General features: G+C 37.3%; 3 protein-coding genes and 1 long non-coding RNA gene across 4 annotated transcripts; 1 reads left to right on the forward strand and 3 right to left on the reverse strand.

The window, feature by feature from the left end:
* Window positions 1-58: 58 nt before the first annotated feature.
* LOC113751565 lies at window positions 59-825 on the forward strand. Its single transcript, XR_003464842.1, has 3 exons — window positions 59-203; window positions 307-419; window positions 511-825. It is a non-coding gene; the product is annotated as an uncharacterized LOC113751565 (long non-coding RNA).
* A 4,573-nt stretch (window positions 826-5,398) lies between these two features.
* Window positions 5,399-7,896, reverse strand: LOC113751559 (xyloglucan galactosyltransferase XLT2-like). Its single transcript, XM_027295613.1, has one exon. It carries the CDS (start codon window positions 7,630-7,632, stop codon window positions 5,908-5,910), a length of 1,725 nt encoding a protein of 574 aa, XP_027151414.1. The 5' UTR covers window positions 7,633-7,896; the 3' UTR covers window positions 5,399-5,907.
* A 1,806-nt stretch (window positions 7,897-9,702) lies between these two features.
* LOC113751560 (xyloglucan galactosyltransferase XLT2-like) lies at window positions 9,703-12,097 on the reverse strand. Its single transcript, XM_027295614.1, has one exon. The coding sequence runs from the start codon at window positions 11,592-11,594 to the stop codon at window positions 10,044-10,046; it is 1,551 nt and encodes a 516-aa protein (XP_027151415.1). The 5' UTR covers window positions 11,595-12,097; the 3' UTR covers window positions 9,703-10,043.
* Window positions 12,098-13,367: 1,270 nt separating this feature from the next.
* LOC113751562 (protein trichome birefringence-like 19) lies at window positions 13,368-16,245 on the reverse strand. Its single transcript, XM_027295616.1, has 2 exons — window positions 15,365-16,245; window positions 13,368-14,382 (listed from the first exon to the last, which is right to left on the reverse strand). Exons 1-2 carry the CDS (start codon window positions 16,046-16,048, stop codon window positions 13,612-13,614), a joined length of 1,455 nt encoding a protein of 484 aa, XP_027151417.1. The 5' UTR covers window positions 16,049-16,245; the 3' UTR covers window positions 13,368-13,611.
* Window positions 16,246-18,143: the final 1,898 nt, after the last annotated feature.

The following is an 18,143-nucleotide window of genomic DNA, read 5'->3' on the forward strand; positions in this document are numbered from 1 at the left end:
GAATTAATGGATAGTAATTGGTTTCAGATCATTCCTCCTGGTCAGGTAATGTATAGCTTGCTTTTATTTATTTTTGTGTGAAGGCATGAAATATAATGGTGCTCTATTTGCATTTGTATGGGCATTAATGTGGGCATGCAATCCTTCATTAATCCAAAGTCATGTACAAAACACTAGCTTGTTAGGAGATGAAAAGTATTCAGGTACATTTTTCCTTCTTCACGCCTAAGTTTTATGTTATTTATTTGCTATGATTATGTGTTGTTGTGGCCTTTTTTTAATACAAATCTTGTGATGGTTTTGTAGTGAATGAACCAGATTTCAGCCAAGACCATTAAGGAATTTTATTCTTGAGAGAGTACAAATGTTTTTGCACGTCTTTGCTCAAAGCTTTTAGGATGATTTAAGTTTCTTCGAAGGTAGTTTAATGCGTTTTGATTGTAAATCTGAACATAATCTCCTTAGTTTGCAATTTCTGGTGTTTACTTGTTTTAATGTGAATAATTTCAGCTTGCTTGGAAAAAAGTTTGGTGATCAAATTTCAGATATTGTTAGCATCCAAGTGCTCTTGGGTTTGTAAACCAGAAATGTCAATCCAAACTGAAGCTTTTGATAGTGATATCAGAGCCCTTGATGCTGGTGATCAAATTCTCAAATCAAGTTACTAGCCTTTTGATTGCTTCAGATTTCTGAAGCCAAAGTCTTTGTGCTCTAAATTCAGTTCTTGGCCATGTAATCTTGTCATGCTTAGATAGCTATATCTAGTGTCCTGCCAGCTTAATTTTGATGCGTAAGTATCAATTATTAAAAGTTAGATTCATTCTGATGCTCAAAATGAGCCGTTTTCTCCTATTTTGAAATACCAATTTCATATCAAATGTCTTGTGCATGTAGATTTTGCTGTTTACTTCAAATTGGACTGGCTTACTTGATGAGCAGAACTCGAAAAGCAACTCAAATACTCATGTTATACAATACTCAGCACACGGTTTTTTAGGCTTTAAAACGTCATTAATGAAAGTTACCCATTCGGTTGTTTAGGAATGTTAGGAGATTCGTCAAATTCAAATGACGATGCCTGAAACTTGTACTTATCCCCAAATTTGTGTTGTAGTACAGTATCAAGATCTTGCACCTATTCCATTCACCTATAAAAATTATGATTATCATAAAATGACATTTTATAATAATTTACATACTATTTGCCAATTAAAAGCAAGTTTCATAAAAAATGTGCATGTAAATCCATATTGTGAATGATACGAAATATATTTGAAACTCACGAAACTTAATATATGGGTAAATTTACTATAATTTTAAAAGATTACGCTACATTAGATACGATCACTTTACCTTTTATACTTGTGACCTAGAAAATAAATTTATTAAAACACATAACATTTATAAATGATGCATACATTTATTAAAATGCTTAAAACGCAAAACATTTATGAATGAAACATACAATCATTATTATACATTTATGTTACCAACAACTACTAACTATAATATTAAGTTTCAACCATTAATAAAAAAATCTTAGCACTAGTTTAAATAAACTTCTTAATACTTGTTTCATATAAGTTTCTTTAAGTAATATAGTAAATTTATGCCACAAACTAGTAAGTTTTGATGATTAACCAAATTATTATTCTTTCAACAAGATTTACTATTAATCTATAAAAACTTACTATTACTTGAACTAAACTTACTCCCCACAAAACTAAGTTTCGAATGTAGAGTAGTAATTTAATTTTTAAAAAAAGTAACTTTCATTTTTATTTCGATTTACTTTTTGAAACATAAATAGGATAACACTTATATGACCATTTTTGATTTATTTTTTATTTACTTTTAGCGGCCATTTGATTATTTGATAGGCCTATCCACCTAAATAGGATAACACTTAAAAATAAGAAAGTAAGTTTTCCATCTAAAATAGTAAGTTAACAGTAATAAATTAGTAACTTTTATACTTCAAAATGTAAATTGGAATAAATATTAAACTTACTTTTTAAATAAATAAATTACTACTTTATATCCCAAACTTACTTTTTATAGTGTGTTTAATTCATGTAATAGTAAGTTTTAATACATAAATAGTAATTCTTACTGATAACATGGTAAAATTGATTAATAATCAAAATTTACTGATTTATGAGACACATGTACTATTTTACTTTAAAACATATTTCAAACTAGTGTTAGGGAATTTATTTGAAATAACGATAAGATGTTTTATTAATGATTAATTTTTAGTACCTTAGTTAGTAAGTACTCATAATATACCTGTATAATACAAGATTATAGTTAACATTTAAAAAAATTTATTTACATATTTTAAAATACTATGGAAAAAAGTTTGACTTTTCACATAATCTCGTAAAATATGTAATAAAATTTTGTCGTATTATAAGTTTTTAATTATTTTCAATTTTTGAAAAGTTTGAAAGTTTGGATAATAATAACAACAAATCTTCCTAGTTATATATAGAATATTACTTGTTCATATATCAAAATTTTTATAAATTAACACCTATGAATATAATAAGATGATAAAGTTTTAATAAATTTACATCTGAGACACAAGAAATAATAAGAGTAAAAGCCTAAACAAAATGAGAAATAATATAATAACAAAAATTATAAATTTAGTATAACAATTAATATAAGAAAATTAAATTAAATTTAGAAGGTAAATTAAATAACAATGTCAAGGTTAGAGGTCATGGTAAATGTTACAAATTTTAGGAGAAATTATGTACTGTAAAAATGGTTTAATAATTTTCTATTAAGCATAACTATTGCATACAAAAGGAAAAGATATTTGATTTTATTTTGCTTTGATTAGAAGAACTTGTACTAGTAATAAAAGAAATTTCAATTCAACAATCAACGTGTACATGATTACAGTAATTTTTTAGTCATTTAGACTAATATATGTCATAAAGTAGTCAGATTTAGTCGTTTGTGAATTCATAATTTTAACAATTTACATAAAATTCATCTATTAAAAATTATGATTATTATAAAATGCCCTTTCATAATAATTTACTTACCATTTGCCAATAAAAAAAGAGTTTGATAGAAAACATATGGATACAAATCCATAATGTAAATGATACAAAGTATGTTTGAAAGTCACAAAACTTAACATATGGGTAATTTTACTATAATTTTCAAAGATTATTCTATGTTAATACAACTTTAATTTTTATACTTGTGACCCATAAAATAAATTTATTAAGATTTTACCATTTTATTAAATTCATAGGCATTAATATATGAAAATTGTGGACCATTTTATTATATTCATCGGTGTCCATATATGGAAATTGTGATGTATAGATAAGTGCAATTCTATATATAACTCAAAAGATTTTTTTTTACTGTCATCCAAACTTTTTAACCTTTTACAAATTCAAAAATAATTCAAAATTTATAATATGACAAATTATTCTTACATATTTTATAAGGTCATATGCAAAAAAAAAGTTTTCATAGTTTATTTAAAATGCTTAAAACATATAACATTTATAAATGATACGTACAATTGTGTATCATACATTTACATTACGAGTAATTACTAACTATAATACTAAGTTTCAATTATTAATAAAAAATCTTAGCATTATTTCAAATAAACTTCCTAATACTTGTTCCATATAAGTTTCTTTAAGTAAAATAGTAAATTTATGCCATAAACTAGTAAGTTTTGATGATTAACCCAAATCTACTATTCTATCAACAATATTTACTATTAGTCTATAAAAACTTACTATTATTTGAACTAAACTTACTCTCCAAAAAGTAAGTTTTAGATATAGAGTAGTTATCTACTTCAAAAAAAAAGTAAGTTCCATATTTCTTCAAATTTACTTTTTGAGACATAAAAGTTACTAATTTCTTGAGTTAACTTACTATTTTTAATGTAAAACTTACTAACCATATTTTTAGGTACTATTTTATTTAGATGACCAGTATAACAGGTAATCAAATGGTCGCTAAAAGTGTTTTTACCTGTTATATCAGGTAAAAACAGTTTCGTTATCATAACGCTCGTTACTTCAGACTTTTCCTAAATGAGGAGTATGAAACCCAAATCGCAAGTATAACGGCCACAAAATAAAAGAAAGAAACCATCATCCTTTCCAAAGTCTTTGACGTCTTTGACCTCTGACCCAAAGAAAGTTTCTGTCCCAAAACTAATTAGCATATATACACGAGATATTGAGAGGGAAACTGCAAAATTCAAGAAGAAGTACTGAGCTGCAGAGTAGGACTAGCTCCCGAGAATTTATACCAATCAGCTCTTCACAAAGATTAAGTAGAGGGCTAGAAGAAATCAAGGCTTTTCATTAAATTATATACTTAAGAGCGTAGGTAAAATGATGATTAATTAAGTTTGACAAATGTATTTGTGCATTGCGTAGGTTAACGGATTGAAGGGTGTCAAATAAGAAGGCCAGGAAATTTGACAAAAGGAGGGCAAAAGATTTAATTCAGATTTATAACAAATTTGTCTATGGAATAAAATTTAAAACCTTACATAATTCGTAAAGGTGAAAAACAATTCAAATGGTAAAAAACAATAATGCGAAATGCATGATTTTATGTTTTATTTGGTAATTTCTCTTACATAATAATTCCTTGTTTTACAAGTCTAAAAAGTTATAAACAGGACATCAGTTGAAATACGTTCTCAAGAGAATCTACTGTCAAGAGAGTCTAATAGAAATCTGGTGTTTCTTTTATTATTTGAAGTATTAATACTATCGTGTATTATTTATTTCTTCTCTTGTACATGTATTTTGAATAATTAATCTATCCCTTGAATTTATAACCCTACACGTAATTTATTATTGAAACCTTAAATTTAGATTCTACATGGGGTACATATGATACAAGGATACCGCGAAATGTTGCACGCTAAGGATTTTCAAATTCATGAAATTAGTCTTGTGGTCATTTTGATTGTTTCTGCGACTTAATCATGGCGGCCAATTGCCTCAGTGTAAATCCACCATTGTCCATGTGCGCACCGGCCCCCCTCCTTTTGACAAACCCAAGGCATCACTATTGCCGCCGCCGCCACGACGCATCCACACCATAGCTCGGACTAGGAGAACTACCAGCTCTTCAGCCGCCACGCCATGCATGACTTCGACTTCGAGCAGTATTTGTTCAATACTATGAAATATAAATGTGTCATATTAGTAAGCTTTATATATTGTAGCTTGTACCACCTAACCATATTTATGCTTTATTAAGTTAAGAAGACAAATGTTTGTTATTATTCTCACGACGCAAAGTTGTCTTGCATAATTAGCCAAAGAAAAAAGTGTTAGAAGGTGATTACAATGGTGAGGTGCGAAAATGACAAGGTGCTTAAAGGTGATTGATTGTGATGTCCTGTATACTCGCCGTCCATTGTCTGCCACATTGTTCTGATCGTTGAAATACAAATAGATATTTCAGGCTACGCTTTCTATCATTTTCCATTCGGTGTACCACTACTATCCTCTTGTTCTAAACTCTTTTCCGCCTTAGTCTTAATAATCCTAAAGGATAAAACACAGCAGACCAAGGAGACAGGGCAAACGACAGTAGAATGACGATAGAAGTAATTTCCTACACAGAAAAAACAAAAATAAAAAGATCAAAAAGTTGAACAAATCAAGATGGCACTCCGGTTGGTGACTGTTGAAGACCGGCGGAGTTGAGCGTCTTTTTACGTTTCATCTCTGATCCTCTGCGCATCAATGAATGTCTACTGAACTGAAAGACGTTTCTAGCAAACTACCCCACCAAGTCCTTAGTACCAGAGAGGAAAATCCAATTCTCCCGTCGAAACCAAAAACTGATAATGAAATCTCTGTCAAATTCCCTACGCTTCATTCATTGTCCCTAATATACTGTTCCGCCATGAAGCTTGGTTTTTTGGACTATTTTTTGTAGAACTCCCTCAACAGCTGTGTCGAAGGCATCTTTGGCATCATTCCCCAACCCTTCGCTAGGAAAAGCATACACAAACCTGGGAATAAGCTCAATTACCTTGTCCCTCATCCTCTTGATATCTTCCTTCCTAAAACCCTCCAACACTCTTCTTACTGAAGTCCCATTTCTGACCTCTTTCCGGTCTATGAACACCGAATAGCTCTCCGGCTCGCCCGACAAGAACATCTCGTGCTGTCCCCGGAAACTGCCTTCCCAGAAAAACACCGGTATCGAACCGGACAACATGCAGTCGAACGTGGACTTCCTGGTATCCGAGTCACCCCTCGGCTGCAAGCAGAAGTCCGAGTGCAACAACGCTTCAAGAATCGTAGAAGAGCCATCGGAGCACGGGGTCTTGTCACAGTCCACGAGTTTGCACGCGTCCGCCTCGTTGCGACAATGATCCAATAGCAGAGTCCTAAAGTCGTTCTTGACCTTTCGACGCTTTGCTCCTACAAACGTGAATAGGCTCGTCCGGTTACGACTCCCCGCGAATTGCTGCCATTGCTCAATCTCAGGAGCGGACCTGGGATGGAATCCCGTAGGATACGGATAGCTGATTTCCAGGGGGTCCCACCGGTGTCGTTCAACTGTCAGCCGTAACATATTTTTCATCAAGGGCATGAGAAGAAATCTGGTACCCCAGTCGTCGTCGGTTTTCCGTCTGAAATCCCACGTCATCCTCCCCAGCACGAGAAAATGATCCGAGCCGTTGGATCGCTTCCAGTAAGGTTGCTTCTTAACCCACTCGAGGAATCTCTCGCAGGGATAATCGCGCTCTGATGCTGTGTAGTTGGTGAATAGATACTTGGAAACCGCTAGTCCAGCATAAAAGGGGACGTAGAAAGCCGTAGCGGATTCTGGCTCCATGGTTCTGCACTTGTAGTTTGACATCCGAGTGTGGTAGATGATCTCACCGGAGAACATGTCCGTCCACCACCATGATGGGGCGAGCTCCTGAGGGACAGTTCCCGCCAGGGTGGCAGCGGCGTTTGGGCCAAATCCATTGTTGGAGACCGCAGGGCATTTGGATTTCCAAGGATCTAAATCGTGACAATTGATCACTAGTTCCTTGTTAAAGATGGGAGGAAGGTCGTATGCGTAAACCTTTCCGTATTTGCATTGTTCATGGTTATCATCTTGATCAGAAGGAGAAGCAAGCTGGTGACCTTCGATGGCTTGTTCTAGTGGTACTTGTTTCGTATTGTTATCACCATCTTCATGATCAGAAGGAGAACCCAGCTGGTGACTAACGTCATCTTTTGGTTTGTTCCCGTCCTCAACAACTTCTTCCTGTGGTTGTTGTTGTTCTTGTTGAATTTTATCATCATCAAGAGGAAGATCCGGCTGCTGAATGACCCGTGGCTGCTGCTGTTGTTCTTGTTGTAGATGGGTGGGCGGATATTGCTCATGTGTCGGGGGAGGACTAGGACCACCACGAGTGGTGAGGAGGACTTGGAGGATAGAAAACTGGAAAAGAATGATCATAAGAAGCCATGCACAGTGGTAGAAAGAAACATAAGATTTCACCAATCTGAAAGTGTTTTTCAAATTAATGGTGGTCTTCTTCATAGGGTGACTGTCAAGAATATTATGGCCTTTAACCGTTGATGAGGATTTGGAAAAGGGATTCATTCTGCCCGCCCCCGATCAATTAGAGTGGCTTGGCTTGATCTCTAGTACTGTTGCAGATGTATACATATGCAGGGATGCCCGAATATAATAATCTTTCTTTGCTTCATGTGTGTGTTAATTATATGTAGTTGGGTAAAGCACTACAACTTCAATCATGATGATGTAGGGTCACTTCTTGTTAGATTTTGTTTTTAACAACCTTTTGCTGTTAGAATATTTGTCCCTTACATATTGTTTTATTTGTGTGCGTAATGTACAGGAGTACATAACTATTTTAAAATTGTATAGTATATTTTAAATCTTCAAAGCCAATTAATCATAAACAGGTACGTGCTTTGCTAGGAATCTCTTTTGTTTAGGGGTGGCAGCAGTCAAGGTAAGGTCCGATATCCGAAGGTTAATCCAATTAAACGATTGAGGGGTAATCCATTAAGATTTGATATTGACGAGCGCTTAACAACAAACAATCGGACAGGATTTGATAAGAGAACCCTAGGAACTCAATGTATACATACATATATATATATATATATACATAAATGTAAACACACATATACGTATACGTAAAAACACATGCCTCAACGTTATAGTCCAATGAAATATAATTTTAACTCTATTGAAATTTAAAGTAATGTGTTAATTTAACATGTATATATGAATTATAGTTTGATGATAATTAATACCCTTTTTTTTGAATTATTTAGATTAACGGGTAAAGGGTATCCAATCTATAATCCAAACCAGAAAGCAAGAGGGATTGATAATAATGGAGTTAAAACTCTAGGATTACACGGTAGAACTTGATAAATGATTTAGACATGATTTGATAAAAAAAAAAAAAAAAAAATTTAGAGGGCACCTAACCCGTTCCATTCTTACTTTCGTTAGTCTTCACCGACAATTTCAGCACACGGAATGTAAATGGTTGACATTGCTGAGTTTAGCTGAAATCCTACGCCACCGAAAAAAGGGAGAAAGGAAAAAAAAAATGGGAGAAAAAGAAAGCTGTATCGTTTCATTTCCATCCAGTAGCTAATATTTGAGTGATGCAAGTTCGGGCCGTGTCATGCGTTTGTTTACTTGTCAAATGAACGATGCACAATATGGACAACATGAAAATTCTAAAGTCAGTTGCTTTCAATAGTGGCTGGCTTAGATTTTCCTTTCTGTAGTAATCAAATACAGACTGAAGAATTTCGCTGGAGATGCGTAGCAGCTGAACTGGCAACGTCACAAATCAAGACCACCGAATCTCCCATCAAAGCTTTATGCACGAAATCAACGGCACTGGGAAAAAACGAGGAAGGATTCATAGTTGGGAGATTTTTGTTTTCATATTCTCAAAGGAGTGACCAATCGACCTCTAATCTTCTTTCCCATTTGAAAAATGGCACGCGTTGCAGAGTAGGTTATGAATGAATTTTTTTTTTTTTTTAGGTGTGTCCCGCAGGGAGTGGACCCCGCAGACTATTCACCACCCTCAACAACTTGCTGGCAGCAAGGTTCGAACCAGGGACCTGAAGCCCCATCTTCAATGAATACTAATGAAGGATTTAAATGTATTGGAAGAAACTTGAGAATTGTTGAAAAAAAATATCTATTAGCAGAACAAGGTTTTCAGCCTCACCAAAATGGGCAGCATAAGATGTAGATCTCCCTACAGACAAAAAAAAAAAAAAAAAAAAAAAAATGATGCAAGAACGACTGTCTGCTCTGCCCAACTGACCAGTAAGCACTAATTGTCTTGCAAACAAAACGAAATTTCTACAGTTCAAATATTACCTATTGCTAATTTTGGAACACGACGAGTCTGGAAATGAAACCATACCTAAACTGGTGACAAAGCCCAGATGGAAGTATGCAGAGAGCAAAGGCTGGGCACAGTCCAAAATTTCCTGACAGGTTTTTCAGTGAACTACTATCTGTTAGATAAAGTGGAGGCGAAACCATTCAGACAAGGCCTACCTGAATGAAGGCTGTTTGAACTTTGAAGTGCAAGTTGTGAAAAAACATTTATTTGACATTTTATAATTTTTTTTTTTATAATTTCAATCATCTTTTTATCTCACGTGTTCATCACATTACAAACAGTGATGCTACTTGAAGTTATTTCAAAGAATAACTCAAGTAATCTCCTTTCCTATCCAAATACACTCAATAAAGATTACATAAGATACCAATTTGACAAGCTAATTAAAAGCGAGTGTGATGTCTCTCATACATCCTTTTCTAAAATGGTTACAAATTCACTTTGAAAAAAGAGACAAAAAAAATAAGTAATTGAACAAAACAATCAAAGTATGTATGGGAGAAAAAGAAGAAAAAATAGAGCCGTGAGTTGCTGAGTGCAACCCCCCGGCGGCGGGGGTCGTTGTCGTCCGTAGCCATCGACTTACTCTGGGAACGTGATCTCATTCATGATACGGGTCCCGACCCGTATGGATTTTGGCATTTTTTACTATTCTTCTCAGCACTTCTTCCACGCCTATGTCGAAGGCATCTTTGAGATTGCCCAACCCTCCCTCCGCAGCTGGAAAAGCGTACGAAATCCTCGGGATCATGTCAATCACTTTCTCCCTCATCCTCTTGACGTCTTCCCTGCTGTATCCCTCCAACACTTTCCTTATCGAAGTCCCGTTCCTCACTTTATTCCGGTGGATGAAGACCGAAAAGGACTCGGGTTGATCAGACATGTACAGCTCGTACTGGCCCCCAATGGTTCCCTCCCAGAAAAAAACGGGTATGGAGCCGGCCAGCATGCAGTCGAACGTGGACCTCCTGGTGACCGAGTCCCCCCTGGGCTGCAGACAAAAGTCCGAGTCCAGAAAGGCCTCCAGGACCGAGGAAGCGCCGTCCAAGCATGGGGTCTTGGCACAGTCCACAGCTTTGCACGAATCCGACTCCTCGTAACACTGATCCAGCAACAAAGACCTGAAATCGTTCTTGATATACCCGCGTTTTCCCCCAACAAATGTGAAGAGGCTCGACCGTTTACGACTCCGAACAAATTCCTGCCACTGCCCAACTTCGGAGGTGGTCCGGGGATGGAATCCGGAGGGATAGGGTACGCTGACTTCCAGTGGGTCCCCAAGGCTCTTTTCTATCGTTAAGCGGAACATTTGTCTCATGAGGGGCATGAGGAGGAAGCTGGTCCCCCAGTCTCCATCGCGGGCCCGTCTAAAATCCCACGAACTACGCCCCAGCATAAGAAAATGATCAGAACCGTTGGATCTCTTCCAGTGCGGTTGGCCCTTGATCCATCGGAGCAAATTCTGGCACGGAGCATCGCGCTCTTTCGCAGTGTAGTTTGTGAACAGATACTTGGAAACCGCCAGCCCAGCGTAAAAGGGCACGTAGAATGCCGCAGCCGATTCTGGCTCCATGGTTCTGCACCTATAGGTGGAAATCCGAGCGTGAAAGATAATCTCGCCGGCGAAAAGGTCGGTCCAGTACCAAGCATGAGCGAGCTCTCGCGGGACCGTGCCGGCGAGCGTAGTGGCGTTTGGTCCGAACCCGTCGTTGGACACCGCCGCGCACTGGGATCTCCGGGGGTCTAAATCCTGGCAATTCTCCAGCAGTTTCTTGTTGAAAATTGGAGGAAGGTCGTATACATAAACCCTTCCATACTTGCATTGTGCTCGGTCATCGGGATGATGGGGAGGAACCAGCAGCTGTTGACTAACCTGTTCCGGCGGCGTCCCCTGGAGCTGGGGACGACGGACGGGCGACAATCGGTCGGCGGCTGTGGGAGGACTGGGAGCACGAGTGGTGGCAGTGAAGGCTAGGAAGATACAAAATTCCAAGAGAAAAAGAATGAGGGCCCATGCGAATTGGTGGAAAGAAACATGGGAGCGGACAAAATTAAACGCCTTCTTGAAATCGAACGCAGTAATAGTACGCTTGGGATTCCCATGGACACCGCGGTCCTTAACTTGTGACGAGGAATTGGAAAGGGGAAGCATTCTGCTCCGACTCTGATCTGAAGTGGTGGCTTTGGTCCTCTCTTTTGGCCTTCGTCTCGTCTTGGGAGTGCAAATTGCATATGCGTATGCTCGTGTTAGTTTGTTAAAACGTTAATCTCAACCGACGAGACTAATTCTAGCGCAAACACCATCAAACCGAGCGTTGTCGGATGAATTAGAGAATGATACAAGTCTGTCTGCAACAACAGCAACTAGGGTCAATATTTGTGGATTGCGTATAAAATTTGTGTTTGTACTGGGCATCGTATTACTATGTGCTTGCACCAATCGATTGTCCCCTTCATCTTCACTGTCGAATCGCGAGGGATTGACATTTGTCACAAAATTACACCGTTTAGTTTAGGCGAAAGCAGGAAGCCAGTGGCTGGAACGAGGCATCTTCTCGCCTCCTTTATAAAAGAACAACAAAGACGTTCGATATGAATTGCTTCCTTTTATTTTATTCTTTCCCCCAATGATAACCCGGTTGAGCAAAATAAATCAAGCTTCCAGAATTTTTTTTTATTCGTATTTTTGTAGTTTCTTTAGTGTCATGCTTTTAGTAATTTTTTTAGTTGAGTAATTGATATTTTATTAAACGGTTACTCGTGTGGTAATTTCTAATTGTTCAAGCATTGTCAGCCATAGATAGGCGGCTACTTGCTAAATATATAAATTACCAACTTGTTAGTTTCTTATTCTTCTTTCGTTTGAGATATTAAAGAAATTATTGTCAGTAATTACGTTTATTCATCTCCTCTCTCCCATAAATTCTACAGCCTTGCACGTTAATATTATTAGAACTCATAAAAAATGTCATGCTAGGCATCAACTATATATTGATGAGTTGAGTTCTTCACTCAGGGAGCTGCTGACAAATGAGTGAAAATGAATATTAAAGAAAGAAAAGAACCAAAAAAAATGAATTCAATGATTTGAAAGAGAGAATGCAAAAAAGACTATCCTTTCCCTTATATTAAAAAACAAAAAAGGGCAATGACTATCCCCTGTCTTAATCGCGTACAATTTGGTTGTCCCTTGTTTCTTTTGTATGGAAAAGTCAAGTTGTTGCCAATTTCCAGATTCTCTATTTCCGAATACAGTTGGATTTCGATTTCCCGGAAATATGATGTCGTGTTGCCCTAAGAACTTGTGATTTACTCTTTATCATCAAGTAATAATTGAGTTACACATCTTTTAACACCTAATATATGCCACCTACCAGACATTAATGGAACATGTGAAGAATCACAGAGCAAACAGATAGTCTGTAATGGATGGAAAAAGATGTGTAATTAGATTAAGTGCTAAGATGTTTGTCAAGTCAACAACAAATGAGTTATGGTTGAAAAGAACATGTATGATTAGATTAAGTGCTAAAATGCTTGTCAAGTCAACAACAAATGAGTTACTTCTTGCACCGAAGCTGATCAAGACAGCCATTAGTCCCCCCCCCCCCAAAAAAAAAAAATCCTCTAGCAATAGAACCAACACATTCTTTAGAAAATCAACAAATCATGTACAGCTAGAATCTGTGACGTTTAATAGAAGGAAGTGTTTCGGCCTTTATTCCCATGAGTGGATGCATGGGTGATCAATTAGCATCCATTGCTAATCGATTGCCTTTAATGAACATTTTTCTTATAATGGACGTGTATGTAAACTGAGGGTCGCACTGATCAGATAACCGTAGATCATGATCAGTGATTTTTATAACGTAATGCACTGGAATTTCACGATTGTGAAAAAATTGCTATAGATCATACAAATCCAAGTCGCTGAACGGTATTGGTGTTTCCGATAGAGAAGGGAACAAACAATCTTTAAAGAACAGTTTAGAGAAAGAAGGGAAAAAAAAAAACCGGCACTATCATCGATGGAAAAAATATGAATATCCATTTGTCTCCTTGAAATTATCTCTTTGGTATATGTGGCTGTAGCTGACTAGCTGTGGCTGGCCAATTGCGGCAACTGTTTCTGCGAAATGAAATCCAGGAATTATACCCAAATACTACTCCTATACCAATGATTTTCTTGCTTCCTCCCTTTCGATTAACTCTTGCAAGAAGTCATTCCAGGTGTCAATGGGTCCAGGCAAACACCAATGCACGCAATCATTAGCCATTTTCTCATTTGCCCAGTGGCCATATTTACTTGGGTGACCATCCGGTCTTAGCAACATGGGTTGTGTTGCATCCAGCAACCTAAATTTCAAACCTCTCTTGCTTCCTTCTTCTTGTGCGATTCTGAGTTCCCGCTGTTGAATCTCGTACATTTCTACCATGTAGTCCTCCAAGACAGCCTCATTCCTCTTATAAGGCATCGTTCTCACACAGTCTCCACCTTTGTCCCAAGATCCACCTTCGAAGTGTGACGGGGTAATGGTCCTGAGGAATGTCACGCCCTTAAAATTTGCTAAGCTGTTAATGGCTCTGAAAGCAGTTCTGAAAGCTCTTTCATAGCTAAAGTTCATTCTCAAGTGAGCAACATTGTCCAGTTGACAGGCGAGGCAGCCAATCAGAGTGCGATTTTCATAGAAAATGGTTGGCCGGAAGAACCATTGGCCAGCTGAAATAACAATGTAGTCGTACCCTTCAACCTTTGTTGTCCAGTCCTCGTCAAACTCATCTAGATATAGATTGAAGGGGCGGGTGACGTCGTTGGGATCAGTTTTTTCTGACCTTACCAGATACGGAGCTGAAAAGATGGAAATATTGAAGTTATAATCCTTGTATACCCAATGCTGGTTCTCATCATTCCCAGTAGAAACATCCAGAGGATCAAGAACCTGGATATACACGAAAAGATGTTTAATCCCAACTTCCACAGAGCATAAACTAATGATGTTTTCCAGTTGGTTGGTTGATTAGCCAGGTATTTTCTTTGGGTTGAATTGTGTGAATGATACATTCTCAATGTTTACTCTGTCTCAGTCTTGGTAGAAGAAATCAATTCGAGCTTTTACTAGAAACAATCTGCCATCTAGACGATAGCCATCATCATCTCGAAAGTGCGTATTTCCTATTTACCATATTAGATGTAAAAAGAGATTATATAATCTTTCCGTTTCTTTTTGATATATAATCAGAGTTATTAAACTTAGAATACTGAAGTGGATGGTCGACATTTCTAGATCCTGCCTTGCTAGCCTGACCCAGATTTGTAATTCAGATCATTTACGCAGGTGGTTCATTACAGCTCCTAGATGTAATCCTGACAAAATTAAGAAGAAAGATCCATGGACTACGGCAGCCAAATGTCTTGTATGGATAAGCTTCTAAAATGTCAGAAGCCAGAAAAGGGATGCTAGCCAAGTCACTATATGTGATTTTACTAGAAGATCCTAAACTCCTCAGCCATTCAATTTGTTTCAAAAACCCAAAATTAACCGGCAACTGCCTATCAAAGCCGCAACTTCCCAAGGAAATGCAATAAATCTTCAACAGTAGGTGCTGATTACCTTAACCGTTTTCACCGAACCAAAGGAATGCGACGAATATTCACTTTGAAGTCTTAATTAAACCGTATTGAAGCATTCAAAACCATTTGGGTGCCAGAACATGAGACATCGTCACCTGACAAGGATTAGGGACAACTACTAGGCCAAATGGACTTTAAATTCTAATGACCCCTTTCCGTTGAGATTAGCAGAAATGGCGACAGAAAAAGTTCTACTCATACTGAAAACAGTGAGGACCATTGGTTAAATAAAGACTAATTAAGAAGATCAGAGATCGTAATAGTGAACAGTTTGGGGAGGACTTAATTACCCTGGACAAGAGACAGATCAATGACTGCATATGGTTCCTTGCGACAGAGTCTCCAATAAAGGCAATGGACTTTCCTCGGACCAGCTCCAAGAAATGGTTGGGATCGAAGATTGGCAGCACGCACCCGTCTGGTTTCCACCTCCATTTCAAGAAACCCGTGTCGGGTCTTGCGTATTTCAAGCAATTCTGATGGTCTTGAATCCTATAACAGGTGGCGTTGGTATAATATGGCGCCTCTGGGTTGGGAACCCATTCCCCTGAAAACAAATCACAGTAGTTTTCTTGAGTAGTACCTGTTGGATTCTGGGAATTTGTCCTGTTGTAACTATGATCAATCTGAGCAGGAGAGCTTGGGCTTGGAATTGATGAGGACGTGGTGCTGCCGGCAGCTGCTGTTTCTTGTGCTGCTTTTTGGCTTCCGGGCTCATCGCCGCCTAGAATTTCTTTGGACTTCGTTGTATCATTAGATTCCGGCCATTCGGGATCTTTAGGCCTCCTTATCGTTGACTCCTCGAGAGAAGGGGTTGCTTCAGATATTTCACCGAGCTTGTACCAGAATGAAGGAGGAGAATACACAGAAATGACAAGAGACAAAAGAATAGTTATGGCGATGAGGAAAGTGGCTACTTTAGGTATCCTTCTTAGCTTTAGCTGTAAGGAAAGCTCACCGGCTTGGCGTTTCATAACTTCAATGACGATAACACAACAGGAGGGGGGAAAATAAACGGTGCGACTCAACTTTTCCAAATATTGACTTTTCCTTTCCCCAATAAAGAGAAGGATTGGGAACAGAAGGAAGGCTTTGCGGCTTTTGGAGCTTCTTCTGGGTTTAAGTTTGTAAAAGCCGTAACTCTAACTTGGTTAGAAAAGGTCGAGAGGGGAACAGAAGGAAGGCTGCAGCAGTACAGGGGATATAAGGAATACTTACGAACTTCAATCTGCTCAAAAAAAAATACGAACTTCAACGAGACAGCACCACTAAAATTAAAGGCCTTCACTCGTACATGCTACAAAAGCAACAATTTGTCTTGCCATATATTAAATCAAGCCTAATAATTATAGTAGTTTCTATATTATATTATTGTTTAGCAGGTTTTAGGTCAAATTAAGTTTTTAATAATTTTATTATTTAGTAATTGAGTATTATACTAAGTAATTACTTACTTATTAAATTTGTTTCTTATTTATCAATTCATGTTGAATATATATATGTATATATATAATGTGTTAAAGTATTGTTTTCAGTTGAAAAGAGCAAAAGAGTTTTGATTGTTGTAAAGATATTTATTTATGTCGAGATCATGATTAATAAACTTCTCCGAGAGAGGAAGTATTGAGTTGAGTGGTAAATAGAAAAAAAAAACTATTTTCTCACATATGTTTATATGCATTAAATATCCTCTGCCGCTGCAAGAACAGACATGTTGAAACTTGAAACTCAAAACCATCCCCGTTTAGTCAAAGATGAAATTAGTGTGGCCATTTAATCCGGGGTTCCCAAGTACTACTCCAGCTTAAAATATGACTGCAAGTAAATACTACTACTACTAATAAAATTTTTGTCTACTTACTGCATACACATATTATTTGCCTGGCCGGCTCAAAAGTTAAACCCGCAGGATTCAAGAATGGAAACAAAAAATTTATAATTTTAGTGCAGCGTATCAAAGAATGGTTGTGCAGCATATAATTTTACTGTAGCATAACTAGAGTAGTTAGCCACCACGTGCCTTATGGAATAGGAGGTTACCTCCTATCAAAATTGTTACTTACTGTCATTTTCCTTAAATTCATATGGGTGCATGATGCACCATATGATTCGATGATTCCAATCAATTTTTCGTACCCTGTTGGGTTACTCCCAGAATAAATTAGAGTAGAAGTAGATATAGATGATAACAATTGAACAAATATATATATATATATATATATATATATATCAAAGAATGGTTGTTCACCATCCATATGGCATTCACAAGTTCAGGTTCCTGTTACTATTATGATTTATGATTTCAAAGGTAACCAAAAAAAAATGTATACATTGAATACAGACAATCCACAACCTTCCATTTATCGAACTCAACAGAATTCAACGGGCGAACGTGCCTAGAAAAGGTCGACAAGAATTTCTTTGTTTCCGTACGTACGTGCGCATGTTTTAAGTTTTGCTGTCCTTGTAATTAGAAAGGTAAGAAAGAATAGGTAAAGCTTCTTCTCTAAGTCAAAACAAAACCATTTTTGCGGCGCGGCTCAACCATTCATTCATAACTGATTGGATTAGTTAGGCCTCGTATAATCGCCAAATCCGTATATAGTTTCCAAGATCTCACCATAGCAATGTAATACAAAATCGACAAGCTTCGTTGGCAGATCAAATTCGAAGGGGCAAAAGAAAAAGGACAGGACATACCTAAAGCGATGCGGCGCCCCCAGGAAGAAGATGAATCGAGCAAAAAAATAGTAATCAATCGACTAAGCAGCTGCGAAGTGGGGGAAACAGCTAGCCCAGTCTCGCAGGAACAAGTCCGATGCTCAATGGCCGCCAATCCATCCAACAAGTCCTATGCACGAACGCCGGCGTATGCAGGCTGTTTTATTCTATGAAAGCCCTCTGACGAGGCCTAGGTACAACCGTACAAGTATCCTGCCGCTTTATCAGAGGAAGCCCAACCCCATGCCAAACAATAAATTATGATTTCTCTAATGTTTCATCTCTGTCTCTCTCTCTCTCTCTAACTTGTATAAATAATAATAATCTTTCTGCACTCATAATTAACAA

This window comes from Coffea eugenioides, chromosome 11 (genome assembly GCF_003713205.1).
Source record: "Coffea eugenioides isolate CCC68of chromosome 11, Ceug_1.0, whole genome shotgun sequence".
NCBI classification, from domain to species: domain Eukaryota; kingdom Viridiplantae; phylum Streptophyta; class Magnoliopsida; order Gentianales; family Rubiaceae; genus Coffea; species Coffea eugenioides.

Bases quoted from the DNA above. Each gene is read 5' to 3' on its own strand.
- LOC113751559 (XM_027295613.1), bottom strand. From the start codon at position 7,632: ATGAATCCCTTTTCCAAATCCTCATCAACGGTTAAAGGCCATAATATT.
- LOC113751560 (XM_027295614.1), bottom strand. From the start codon at position 11,594: ATGCTTCCCCTTTCCAATTCCTCGTCACAAGTTAAGGACCGCGGTGTC.
- LOC113751562 (XM_027295616.1), bottom strand. From the start codon at position 16,048: ATGAAACGCCAAGCCGGTGAGCTTTCCTTACAGCTAAAGCTAAGAAGG. The intron at 14,383-15,364 runs GTAATTAAGTCC...GTGTATATCCAG, and splicing joins TGATCTGTCTCTTGTCCAGG to GTTCTTGATCCTCTGGATGT.